This window comes from Elaeis guineensis, chromosome 1, assembly GCF_000442705.2.
Source record: "Elaeis guineensis isolate ETL-2024a chromosome 1, EG11, whole genome shotgun sequence".
NCBI classification, from domain to species: domain Eukaryota; kingdom Viridiplantae; phylum Streptophyta; class Magnoliopsida; order Arecales; family Arecaceae; genus Elaeis; species Elaeis guineensis.
In genome coordinates, this window is record NC_025993.2 from 173,293,294 (window position 1) to 173,307,276 (window position 13,983).

Genomic DNA, 13,983 nt, shown 5'->3' on the forward strand with positions numbered 1-13,983 from the left:
AAGGTTCCCAGAGTAGTTGGAAAGTGAGATTTCGGAGATGTTGAACTTCAGGATGCCGTTATAGATAAAGCCGAACTTATCGAAAGGGATGATGGTCCGCCCATTGGATTGGATCTCAGTCATCTGGATCTCCACCGTTGATGGTCGGAAGGAGGTCAGAAGTGCCACTGCGAGGAGGAACGGGCGGAGGATGCCCATCGTTGCCGCCAAAGGCTCCAAGGTTCCCAGATCGAGCGGTCCGAACCTCCATCATTCGGATTTCTACCACCAATGGCTAGAAGGAGGACAAAAGCACCACTACGAGGAGGAGGATCAGGCGGAGGAGGGCCATCGTAGCCGTCAAAGACTCTGAGGTTCTCAGATTGAGCGATCCGGACCTTCGTCACTCGAATCTCCGCCATCGATGGCCAGAAGGAGACCAGAAGCACCACTTCGAGAGAAGGAACAAGTGGAGGAGGGTGTCGTGGGAGGAGGACCACCTCGAGAGGAGAAACTGGCGAAGTATCTTGATCGCTCGATCTGGTGGTGACTAACGGGTGCGAGAGGTCGATGGGAGTGAGCGACAGAGCGGATGACATGGAGGAACTTGCGAACCTCAACATGCCGGCATGGAAGAGGGAGGCGACAGACAGTAAGGTGGTGTTTACTGTTTAGGCTCTAGGGCTTTTTGGGAAGCAGCGAAAAAGGTGTGACAGGGCACCAAAAATTTTCGTGGATCCAATTGATAACCCTCAGCCGTTCAAATTTTGTCATGAATCTATGGTCCAAATATTTTAAATAAAATTATAAACAGGTTAAATAGGTTTGATCAGTTGAAAAACTTAAATCCAAACCCGACCTGTTTAATAAATGGGTCAAACAGGTCGATATGTTTACAATCTGAATCCATTTAAATTAAACCCAAACCTGTTTAAGATGGATCGAATGCGGATCAAATTGATGGATCGGATCATATTTTGTCACCCCTAGTTATATGAAAGGTTTAGACAGACATTGTTCCAATTGGATGCCATTTTGCAAGCAAATAAATAACAAACCAATGAACAGATGTAATTTAAGTGGAATCAGGATAGAGCATTAGCTAGCTATTAGCCTTCTAAAATGCAGATCAAAAAGCAACACATGAGAAAAGGAAACATCTTGTGAGATTGCAGTCATTAACCTAAACGATAGAGAATTTCAACCATATACATAGTTCTCCCTTCATGGATTGGTGGTGTGGTGATTGTTGCACCCTTTTATTCTAAAAGACAAAAACATGACATCAAGAACTAGAAATATAACAACTGAAATTTCTCAATGCCATAGAATTAAAATTTCTTAGATTAGTGTTATCGTGCGCGGGCGCGCGTGTATATATATATATATATATAGAGAGAGAGAGAGAAAGAGAGAGAGAGAGAGCGCAGACTTCGCTAAGCTTTTTATCACACGTGCCATCTAGTGTTAGCATGCATACATATAGTGTTTGATATATATGCAGCTATTTTTTTTTCGGTGAGTGGATATATATGCATCTTAAACACAAACTTCCTACGCATGTGATATACTTACTGCTGATCTAAGTAGTGTATGACTAAGGAAAGAGGCCACGTACAATGCTCGAATCATTTAAAACAATCTGCGGTCAAACAGTTGAGCTGAACCAACTCTCACATCCACTCTCGGCCTTTTCAAGGTTATAACTAGGGGCACGAACTTTGTCAGTCCGTGCACTGTGAGCTCATCCTTTGACACTTAAAACCTGTTTGAGATGCGTGACGGCATGGATTTTATGGCCTATCTATCAACATTCAAGGACGTCAAAATGGATTTTTTTTTTTTGATAGCAAAATGGATTCTTTATCTCGTGGAAGCATGCCTAAGTTTATATCCATTTGTTACCTGACCATGGATGGAAAGCATCCTTTTTCTCTTGACCAGTCAGACGAAACAAACTATTCATAAAAGTGGAAAGATGAAAATAGAAAAAAAAATTGAAGAATGAATTAGATCCTTAAATTACATATCTATCCTCAATATTATAGATTTTTTTGGCTTGATATAAATATCTTTATCTAGTATATAGTTGATGTGGGACAAAATATGTGAAATCCTCACATGCTCCCTCCGTTTAGCATTTTCGTTTGACTAAGGATCCAAATCTAATCAAATTCAATTATAAATATGATGAATAACTTACAGTCTGCTTCATTGGGCTCATGATATAGTTTTTTTAAGTCCATATAGACTATAGATCGGATTTGGATCTGTATTACAGTGTCTTCTGATCCATATATACAATGGATCAAATTTGTTGTAATATCATTTGTAATATTTTAAAATTTTATTAAAAAAAAATATCAGAAGGCATTATTTAGGTTCCTTAGCTCTATATGAGTATTTAAGAACTATCCAATATATAGTTGATGTGAAATTAAATATATATTCTTATGGGTCATCACATTATGAGTACTTTTTGTACATCAAAATTTTTTCATACGAATTTTATTCTTTGGAAGGAAGGGTCCATGTAAATTACATTATATATGGCAGTCAATTGTTAGCTAATAACCGTGTGGCATTCCAGCGAAAGGTAGTGTAGGCTGCATGTTTATTTTTGTCCTCAATTTCACATCTGTCGGTAGATAAATATATCCAATCTAGGTATATCAAACAGTACCTACAACCTAGCAAAATAAATTACGGAAAATGAAATGCTTATTTTCTTCTTGTGCTTCTCCTATTAATGGGACGTTACATAAGAACAAAATAACTGTAGCGTATTGTACCACCTCAACAATAGAATAGGTAAAGGGTGTGATGCAAGACACTGATGTTTGCAATTGATACTTGGAAGCAAGCACAAGTTAAGCTCAAGTACCATTACAAGTCATGGCATGCAACCAAGCACAGCTTTAGGATTGGATATTTACATTGTCTTTGTTGTATATCAACTCATTATACATCACATATTCGCGTCTACTACACTTGCTACATCAATACTTGGGCCATGCTTTGTTGTTTGACTACTCCCTACGTCTTAAAAACTAACCAAGAGGCAGACCAAGTTGCTGATTATAGTCTGTAAGCATGAGTGCGACGCGCGATGATCACTTATAAATGCACCTTTGGAAACCTTTTTTGCATGCATCGTGGACTAGTATAAAAAGATAGAATCTCAACAGTCTAATAAACTTCTGCAGGGAGGCCTAAAAACGGAGCCTACTAAGATGGGGAAATGTACATGGACCGGGAGCTCTGGCCTATTCGGCCCATATCGCTCTTCGGCCTGGCCCAGCCCACCCCCGCCACACCGACTTTAAAACCCTAGACCCCGTTTGGGATCCGGATCGGCGAGCGAGAGAAAGAGAGCGCTCCCTCCCTCCTTCGTCTCCGTTCTCTCGCTCTCTCCTCGCTCCGTCTTCTCACGGGCTTGTTTCTCCTGCCAAGCTTCGCTTCTTGTTCCCATGGCGGTAAGTTTCCCTCTCATTGGAAAGCATCGTTTACAGCGCGAAATCTCTCCCTCCCTCTCTTCTTGTACCATACCAAACCCTAACGGTAACCCTAACCCTAGCACATCTCATCTCCAAGAGCATAAAAACTTCTATGCGAAACCTAGATCGACCGCGCCCCCCCTTCCGGTCCGAAAAATTGGAAAAAAAATGCTTTTGGGCATCGTATATGAAACCCTGGAACCCTAAGACGGTGTCTTGCTGCGCCGTCTTGTTGCAACCATTTTTGGCCTAAAGAATCCATTATCCTGAGCTTAGAGAAAGCAATGCCATAAGTATTGCTTAATTCGAACCGTTCTTGATTGGGATGTGAAAGGAAGTGGTAGATTTTTTGTTGAAATATTTTTCGTACATGCCCCCTTTTTTTTTTTTTTGCTATACTACGTCACATGTGGCATGTGATAAATGTTTGTGCTGTTATTTTAGAGCGTTAGAATTTTATATTATTTGTTACGTTCAGAAATATGCCTTCTGGCATCAGCATGATTATTATTTTGTGGATCTACCTTGTCTAGTTGCCTGCAGGCAAGGTGTAGGTAATGTGATACTGACCTTAGCCATGTTAGAAAATGAAAATGTAGGCAAAAAGAATGCACTGTGCTTGGTTATTGATTATTTTGATGTTTAATTGAACACCAAGCTCCGGGTATAGCGTCATCCATAGACAGTCTATTTCCTTGTTTAGTTATCACAGCTTGATTGCAAGTAACAGCTTTGGTGTTATCATATACTATAACTTTGTTCTGAGAGTTGTGTAATTGGTGGAGGTTACATTAAAAACAGTAGATATCACTAAACTGAAGCATGAGAATGGAAAAATGCATGTGATGATATTATTTTTACTATATGGATGGTTAAAATTAGATTATAAAAAATTATGGTATATCTCTATGTTGTTAAACTCGGGAGCTTTATATGTGCACTCCCCATTTTGCTCCCCATTTTAAACGTGATGGATGCCTATGATGACTTATACTCATGATGTGCTCAAGATAGGGATAAAATGATTGCAATTACAAAGCAAAGGAGTCTAGAAAGAGGGGATGAGGTCCAAATTAGGAAAGGGTGATTGGATCTCTATAGATTAATAGATGTTGTAAATGTGGCAAGTGTATCATGAATTGTGGATTTCTTTTCTTTTCTTTTCTTTTGATGAAAGAAGCTATGATTGTCATGATCTTCAGAGTTAGAACAATGAGGGTGTTAGGTTAGAACAAGGTAGTCAAAGGCGAAAAACGCACATAAGGTGCTTGGGGGGTCTAGCACTTTGAGGCGAGAGGCGTTAGAAAAGTGTTCGTCCGAGTGAAGTAACGTGTTAAAATTGAAGAAAAAATAAAAAATATGATATATAAATAAATAATAACTAGAGATAACTATTGTAACATGAATTACTATATAATTAATAATTTAAGCATAAAATATATATAAAACAGTAAAATACTCAGCTAGTTGAAGATAAAGTATATGATAACAAGCCATAGGCAGCTCTAAATTTATGAATGAAATAGAAAAATATAACAAGCCTTAAAGTTCATCAATGGAGTCTCATAAATAAAATAGAAAACATAAACAGCCCTAAAGTGGAATCATATAAATGAAACAAAAAAAGATAAACAGCACTAAAGCTTAAAGTTCATCAATGGAATCATCAGATTCAGTTTCATTTGCATAGTTGTCATTACTTTCATCTTTTACTCCTTCAATGGATTCATATCCTTCAACATCTTCTTCTATCTCATCTGAATTAGTCTCTATCTCTTCAAGACTAACTTTGCCATACTAATTGACCACTTTATCCCCTGTTTATAATAGAGCTGAGAAGTTAAACGGGTGATCTTTTAGATTTTTTACACTTTTCAACCATTAAAAAATAAATAATCGTAGAGTTCATTGAGGCGCCAAAGGCAAGCGCCTCGCCTCATTAAGAAAGGTCCTAAAAGGCGCCAAAGGCGTGCGCCTGAGTGAAGGGGCATCGCCTGAAGCATCAAGGGGGGATGACCCCTTCTGGTGCCTCGTCTGAGCGCCTGAGGTGCGCCTTTTGATGCCTTGGACATCAATGGGTTAGAAGATGTTTGGTTTCGAGCATTGTCGTCAAATCAGAGCCTAAGCAGATCATCCTTTAGAGGCCAGGTTACCTATTCATGAGCTTGTTAAAATTTATGGTACTTTATTTTCCACTTGCTTTACTTCATTTTACTTTTGTAAATGAAGCAACCTTATTTTATATGAACTGGATTTGAAGATAACATAAATTTTGCCCATCTCGTCCACTCTTTTGCTTGACCTTGGAGCAATGGCTGACTACCCAACGATGCACCAATGGACCACTGGAGGCCGTCTATTTGTTGTTTGATCAGTGATAGCCCTCTCGCAGCACATTGGCAACCATTTGATATCTCAAAGGCGCCAATTATTGTTTAAAGAAAATACTTCCAATCTTCTCTTCTTTTTTTATTCCTCTTCTTTGTACCCCTCTTTCTTAAAAGATTCTTGTTTTCCCCTTTTCATCATCTCCTCCTTTCTCGTCTCATTTGAAAAATCCTTTCTTTTCATTCCTTTTTCCCCATTTTTCTCATCCTTTCCCTCCATTATTTTCCTTCTTTATTTTCTAATTTTCTGTTATTTTCTTTCTTTTGTGTTTTTGTTCTCCATATTCCTCTTCATTGCAATCTTCTAAAGGTGATAACGCGATTTTAGTTAACCTTATGACTTACTAGTTTCTTTCGTTCTTTCTTTCTTTTTTCCCCCCTTTTTCCTTTTCTCTTTTTCCCAGGCTTGAATGATATGCTTTAGCTATCAATTACTGCTATTATATTTGACTTGATGGATTGATAAATGATGAGATCATAACTTGGCTATTAGGGTACTTGAAAGACATCATTTCATTTAACTAGGAGATGTAAATCCCTGGTTACTAGGATACTTGAATATTTGCTGATCACTTTGGCACATGTTTTGCACGTGCATGTTGAGAAGTGTATGGATTATGTATTCAATTATTATGATGAATTTAATTCATTGTATAAATGTGAAAACTAAAATTTGTTCTAAATTTGGATTTATAACTAAATTTCAAATAGTCTCTAGAAGTACCATTTGCTTGGATATTTTTGTGAATTTATTTATTAATTTCAAAAGTAAAATCCAGTAATGATATTTCATAACTCTATATTTTTTCATTAGTTTTGTGGGATCAGTATCAATTAACTAATATTTCTTTTCTTGGTAAAAATTTAATTAAGAAATTATATTGACCAATGGGATAAGAGTCACATAACAATCAAGTATATGATGATGATGTAATCACTAATCTGGAGTTCCTCTTGTGTGTCCGGTACTTCAATTGTGTTATTCTTTAGCTATGTGCCTCCAAATTGCCATTATTGATGGTTAGAACAAATTTAATTCCTATATTTACCCAGTCAAAATTTTGATGGGCTTGATTTTTTATAGATTACAATAGTTCATGATTAGACATTAGCGGTGTTGGGAGACCCATGTGGGTCAATGCACCGACCTGCCACTTGATACATTACATGTTGGGTCAAAGAAAAATCACTGTTCCAAAAAAAAAAAAAGATGCATCGGCAAGGATGGTCCAACTATTCGAACCGCTTGAGTCAAATCAAAGTCAACCTAGATGGGTGGATAAAACTATGGGAAAGAGAGCCTTAAAAACCCCAATCCCCTTCTTCCCTTCTCCCACGAAGAAAGCCCATCATCTTGCTCACCATTAGCAACCGGCCCTATTGCTTTTGGGTAGGGAAGAATAAGACCATTTGGTTGGCTGCATCATTCTTTCTTTCTCAGTTTTCTTAATCACAATAACACCACCATCAAATGATGGTGAATTCCTATGGAGTGAAGGCATTGCGGTTTGTTCTGATGGGAGCATAGGTGACACGACCAGATTTGGTGGGAATTGGGATGAAGTGGGTGGATCCCCTTTCTATTTTCTTCTTCTTCCTCGCAAAATGGTGGTTATTCCAACCAGGTTAAGTATTTTCTTTCCTTTCTTTTCTCTAGTTTTAGGAGGACAGGACCAGATCTAGGCATAAGATAGCAGGGTAGGGAAGAGAAAGTTGGTTGATTGCATTTTGGGAGTAGATATTGCTTGTTCGGTGTTTGGGAGGGGAAGGAAAGTATGTGAATTTGTATCCACTAGTTGAACCTTGGTTAGGGCTGTTCATTCGGTTTTAACCGAGCCGACCCGACTTGAATCGACCCGACCCAAAAATCAAATAACAAAAAAATGAAAAACGAAAACCGACCCGAATAAGAGAGGAATCGAATCGAAACAGAACCAAGAATTTCGGTTTGGTTCGATTTTTCGATTTTTTTTGATAATTTTTTTCATTTTTAATTATCCATTTTTGATACAACATATTCAAATAATTATTGTTGATTCATTGTTAGTTTGTTACATTATATTTAATTAAATTCAGGATCCGTTGAATCTGTTAATTGATAATTTCTTACATTAAAAATCAACAATTGATAAATAATGGTACATTGATATTTGATAAATGATAAATCGATAATAAACAAAATATAACATATCAAAAATTACATCATCTACAATACAAACAAACAATCAAGCATCATAGCAAATTATACAATAGACCAAATCTAAACATCCAATCATCCATCCATGTAACCAACAAGTTCTCAACATAGTAAACAACATAAATTTAAATTATGACTTCGGTTTTCGGTTTGATTTTTGGATTTTTCGATTTTTAACCGAACCGAAAATCGAAATTCTTGAAAATGAAAATCGAAAACCGAACCAAATTATATTTGGATCGATTTTCAGATTTGGTTTGGATCGATTTTCAGTCTGAAACTGAATTATGAACGGCCCTAACCCTGGTTAACCAGCAGTTGAACAGGGGACCTATGACTTGGCCTCATTATGGATTGAGCCAAGTCACTGGGTTCTAACTGTTAGGCATCAGGAGCTATATGAAAGCCTAAATGGTGAAGCAGTAATAAATAATTATTGGTACCGGAGACACGTCCAAAATATATAACATGATATAGAGGTTCCAAAGTCACCATAGTAGTCATTATAATATTGCAGTAGTCCTTATGGATCATGTCATGCTGATTCTTTTCATTTATTATTACATAATTCAATATAAAATCTAGTATTAGAAGAAATTTGCTTTTGATAAGTTTGTTTTAAATCCAAATAAAGTTATCCATTTCTTTTCACTATCTTGTTTGTAGGCTATTTTTTCTAGCCTATACCTAGCACGAAGTTTAATGCAGTGGTGGGTGTTGTACTCTAATCAAAAGGAGAAAACCTATGGGAATAAAAATATTAAATAAATCAATATTTAGGTGTGCAGGACTCATGAATTGAAAATTAGGGATATGTTGAATTTTGACATAAGTTGTAATAACTATGTCTAAGAAGAGTAATTGGATTATGTATTAGTTGTATACTTTAAAATTTTATATGCCATATCATAGAATATATATATGACCTAAGCCATCTAATATTGGCTGCCCAATTAAATGAAACATGAATGGGTAGGAAATTCCCTGGGTTTCAGACACTCTGGCGATCCTGGCATTGGGAGTACTTCCATGATGTTTGGAGTCCCAACTCCCAACTAGTAGCTTCTTTTTCTCCTTTTTCTTTTTTTGGAAGGGTGGGGAGTTTAAAAAGTAATAGCTTGATTTAGCAAAACAATTTGTTTACTGTCGTGTGTAAAGCATTATCTTTACTGACTATATGCCCTGTTTCTATCGTATAAGTTATCTTGCTACATTATCAAGGTTCAACAACCTTGTGTCTCTATCGATGTTGTAGGCTGTTCGAGTTAACCAGAAACCTTTCTTGAACAACCTGCCTGGCTGCCTGGGAAGCCTGTAATTGCGAAACTGAAGTGGGGGATGGAATGCAAAGGTGAATATAGCAGGCACATGTTCAAATTGATTTATGTAGTAATGGGCAAAAATAGAGTTAAAAATTGTACTATTATAGCATAACCTTTTCCTCTTGTTTTGGATAACATCAAGGTGGGTTCATTCAGTACAAGCTGAAATGACCATGTGCCTGCTATATCTTGTGTCGATTTTGTAGGCTTGAAAAGTAAAAACATTTCGGGCAAAACTCTTGCTTTTGGTTTAAACTTAAAACCACTAATATTGGCTGCCTAATTAAATAAAATATGAACGAGTAGGAAATTCCCTGGGTTTCAGACACTTCAGCATTCATGGCATCTGGCGTACTTCCATGCTGTCTGGAATCCCAACTCCCAACCAATAGCTTCTTTTTTTCCCCTTTTTTGTCAGGGTGGGGAGTTTAAAAAGTAATAGCTTGATTTAACAAAATAATTTGTTTACTTAAGTGTGTAAAGCATTATCTTTAATGACTATATGCCCTTTTTCTATGGTATAAGTTATCTTGCTTCATTATCAAGGTTCAACAACCTTGTGTCTCTATTGATGTTGCAGGCTGTTCCTGTTAACCCGAAACCTTTCTTGAACAACCTGACTGGGAAGCCTGTAATTGTGAAACTGAAGTGGGGGATGGAATACAAAGGTGAATTTTTTATGTTCTTGTCTTATATCTGCAAATGATCATGGTTGCATGATGTCAATTTTTATCTCTCCTATGTTATGTAACTCAATGTTTTTTTCTACCTGTTCAGGTTACCTTGTCTCAGTAGATTCCTATATGAACTTGCAGGTATCACTTTCCCTAAAGTTACTCTGTTAGTGATTCCGCCAACTCTTCATGTGCTGTTATTATGGTACTCTGAATTAATTAGATTAATTTAACTGTATGAGCCTTCTCTGCAGCTTGCCAACACGGAAGAATACATTGATGGGCAATTCTCGGGAAATCTTGGGGAGATACTAATAAGGTAATTAATTGTTACCCATAGTGTATTTGCTCTATATTTATATGTTCAGAAAAATAACATCTGCAATTAGAAGTTGCGTCAGCTGGTTCAAAAGTTATTCTCATGCCTTATTTGTCAGGATAGAGTAGTTCTGATTAAAACAAAATAAATGCCTTTGGGATCTTCTGCATACACGTATACAAAGTAAAGAAAAAATGTGAAAAAAAAAATTGTAAGATATAAAACCTGTGAGAAGCTGAAATAAAATTATGGCATCATTTGATGTGCGGACTTCTTTTTGCTAATCTGTCATATGATTATATAACCCGTGTACTGACTTCTTGTAATTTGGGCATGATCGTCTGACTCCATTTCATTTATGGCATGCCAGATGCAACAATGTGCTGTACCTCCGTGGTGTACCAGAAGATGAAGAAATTGAAGATGCTGAATGATTGCTTGTATCCAGAAGCCACTTTTCTTTTCACTGTTATCCAGGTGTGTGTAGGATATGCAGCAAATGTGATTGTAGTGTCAAAACACAATATATCATCACTTTTAGTCGGGAATTAAAAGAAAAGAAGGGGAAACAAAAACATGCTTGATTGCTGCCTCAATTATGTGTCAAAATCGTTTGTCATGGCATCCACGTTTCGAATTCAACATATAAGTGGTACTTCTGCACTCCTTTCCCTTGCTTCCATCAGCACGTAACTTGGCATGAACCAACCGTATCAAGATTTAGCATGCTTCGTTGCTGCTCATGTTTTGAAATTCTTTATGGTGGTATTCTTGATTAAAACACTAAAGTAGAAGCGTTGCTTTTGCACTTTGTTCTCTGTTCATCAATCAACGGGTAGGATTGTTCTTGAACCATCTCAAAGTTCCTGTCAATGTGATTGTGATTGTCATGTAACTTCATGTGTGAGGGAGGGAGGGATGTTTTGATGTGGGGGAAGAAATCATAGTGCTGGGATCATGAGTGGGATGAGATGAGGAAGCGGGCTGAGGTGAGCAATGAGCTTAATGAGCTTTAGTTGATGGATGGATGGTAGGTTTTGAAGATCCACGAGGCATATGAATATTGAGTAAGTTTTTGTACAGCACATCTGGTGTAAGAAAAAATATATTGTCTCATCTGATTAGGTTATATAGCTATCATTTTTCAATGTGTATTTAATATCTATAATTTTATTTTTTTTATTTAAAATTTTGAACGATGAAAATATTATTTTTTTTTTAAAAATTATAAAATTATGTAGTCATATAATATTCTACAATCAAATTATGACTTTCTGCACACAGAATATTATAAGAAATGAAGGTATTTTTATCATTTAAAAATTTCATAACTTCTCAATGATAAAAATATTTTTTTTATAATGTTTGAAAAAAATTATGATATTTTATGTGGAAGAAGTTATAATTTGATCGCTATATGTCATAATATGGTCATAGGATATCATAATTTTTTTAGAAAAGAAAGAAAATTTTTATCATTTAAAATTTTAAATAAAAAAATAGAAATGTAGAAATTAAAATATATGTTAGCAAGTGATGGCTACATGCTTCAATGTAGTTAGGCAGTGTGCTTTACCTCAATTTTATTACAACTGTGTTTTAATAGAAGGCCACAAACTACAAGGTAGTGACCCGATTGGATTTTGGGTCGGGTCCCGGCCTGGCTCGGTCCACCATTTCGCAAAACATTCGGGCCAAAGTCCTGTTCCAAGCCCCTAGAAACATTTAGGCCGGACTTGGGCGGAGGCGTGGCCCATATTGTGCGGCCCAGTTCCAACACCTGCAGCAATTAGTGATCGCGGATTCTTGACATATGTTGTTGTCCACCATCAGATCGGGACCTATGCGTTTCGCATTAATAAAGAAAGGTATCTAGATTTATTTATTTATTTTTTCTGGAAGCTGCATAGATATTTAGGAGTCTCGGTTCTCTCCATCTTAATTGTCGCTGCTGTACCGGCTCAAATCATTGGTCACATCCCCATCTTCCGACTGCATGCGAGTTTGCGAATCTGGGGATTCCGTTCCAAGTCGATCCGTTTAGTTTCGGTGGCATCAGCAGGTGGGACGGAGGGAGCGAGACGGAACAGGAAGAGCGCCAGTGTACCACGTGAAAAGCGAGGTGGAGGGCGGTGCAACCAATGGGTGGGAACGCGTGGAAGCGGAACAGTGCCAAAAGGTCCGGTGGGCTCGGGCGTGGAGCGCTCACGTGAAGGCCGGAGACCCGCACGTGGAAACGGAACAGTGCCAAAGGACCGGTGGGCGCGGGCGTGGAGCGTTCACGTGAAGACTGTAGAAGATCGGCAGAGGAACCACTCTTTTTTTTATTTTTTCAGTTCTGATCCCCTTTATCTTGATGCCGATGGTACGGTGGTGACCGCGGGCCACAAAACATTGGAAGAAAAATGCTTCACCATACCACTTTCTTTCTTGCACACGTCTATCCACGTGATTTCCGTGTCTTATGCCAATTCCAACTGTCATGGAGGATTAAAAGTTCTGAGCTGGGAAATGGATGGTGCTGAAAAGCAGGACTTGTATGACGAGGATTGGAAGAATTTGGTGATTTGAACGCAACCGGTGGTTGGATTGCATCAGTGATGACATTGATCATGTGGCAGGCTGGTGTCATGGTGTCGTTATGGAGGTGATTTCTTGTGTTCTTTTTATTCGCTTGCTTGGGATGGTTGAGGGGATGTGGTAAGGTGGAACCAAGGGACAGGTAGCGAAGCTAAAGGTGATCAGAAAGTATGAATTATTATTATTTAATGATGTGATCCTGATATTATTACATTCAATATCAAAATATCAATTAATTGCATGAACTTTCAATGCATCCTAAGTTGCAAATATCCACTATTTTGTGCCAAATTCTCGAATTTCAACAGTCTAGTAGCTCATTTAGGATGATATTATAAGTGTCTGCAATTTGCCTTCTTTTTGTCATCCAGCAAAGAAACACAGCGTCAGCATCAACGGTGGCGATCAAGTTAACAAGCATGAAGGTTTTTCATTAAAACAATATATACTTAGTCCTCCAAACAACCAGTTTGATGTTTGGGTTGCAGGTTAGTCTAGCCAAAGGATCTTCAATGGCCGAGAGTGACCATACTAGGGTTCCTGTTGAACCTTTTTGGAATCAAGGGGAAGAGGCTACGAGCTCGATTGGAGGCCGAATCTTGACCAAGAAAGGAGAGGGATACAAGGCTGAAGCATAAGGGAGTCTGGATTGAGTGATGAGGGAGGCAGGAAGTTCATCTCTGCAAAGGAAGAGCAACAATGAGAAGGTAACATAAGGTTGGGAGGGGCATTCTTAGTCCCAAGTGGTCAAAGGAGGCAGGAGATTTAAGTGAAAAATGTTACAAGCAATTGTGGAGGAGATTGAAGTCCTAGTGGAGCATTTCACCTACGTTCTTGTCTTTTTTAAAACAAGAAATAGGTTTGGCTTGCAACCGATGTTGTGCTTTGCTCTTGGGTAAGCTTTTAGGGAAAGAATTTATGCTTGATTTTCTTTTCTCAGAAATATAATGTCTGAAAAAATAATTTTGGTATATTTGATGGATCGTAAAAAAGTAATTCTTATAGTTAGTTGAGCATTTATTTTTTTA

At 37.6% G+C, this 13,983-nt stretch overlaps 1 protein-coding gene across 3 annotated transcripts; it reads left to right on the top strand.

Moving 5' to 3' along the window:
• Positions 1-3,325: 3,325 nt before the first annotated feature.
• Positions 3,326-10,971, top strand: LOC105039633 (probable small nuclear ribonucleoprotein F). Of its 3 annotated transcripts, XM_019847940.3 has the most exons (6): positions 3,334-3,455; positions 9,316-9,411; positions 9,963-10,050; positions 10,160-10,197; positions 10,311-10,375; positions 10,746-10,971. In XM_019847940.3, the coding sequence occupies exons 3-6, from the start codon at positions 10,038-10,040 to the stop codon at positions 10,807-10,809; spliced, it is 180 nt and encodes a 59-aa protein (XP_019703499.1). In that variant the 5' UTR covers positions 3,334-3,455; positions 9,316-9,411; positions 9,963-10,037; the 3' UTR covers positions 10,810-10,971. The 3 variants fall into 3 exon arrangements, with proteins under 3 accessions (XP_010914148.1, XP_019703499.1, XP_010914147.1); XM_010915846.3 differs by lacking the exon at positions 9,316-9,411 and having other exon boundaries at positions 3,326-3,455; XM_010915845.3 differs by lacking the exons at positions 3,334-3,455; positions 9,316-9,411 and having other exon boundaries at positions 9,870-10,050.
• The last annotated feature ends 3,012 nt before the right edge of the window (positions 10,972-13,983 follow it).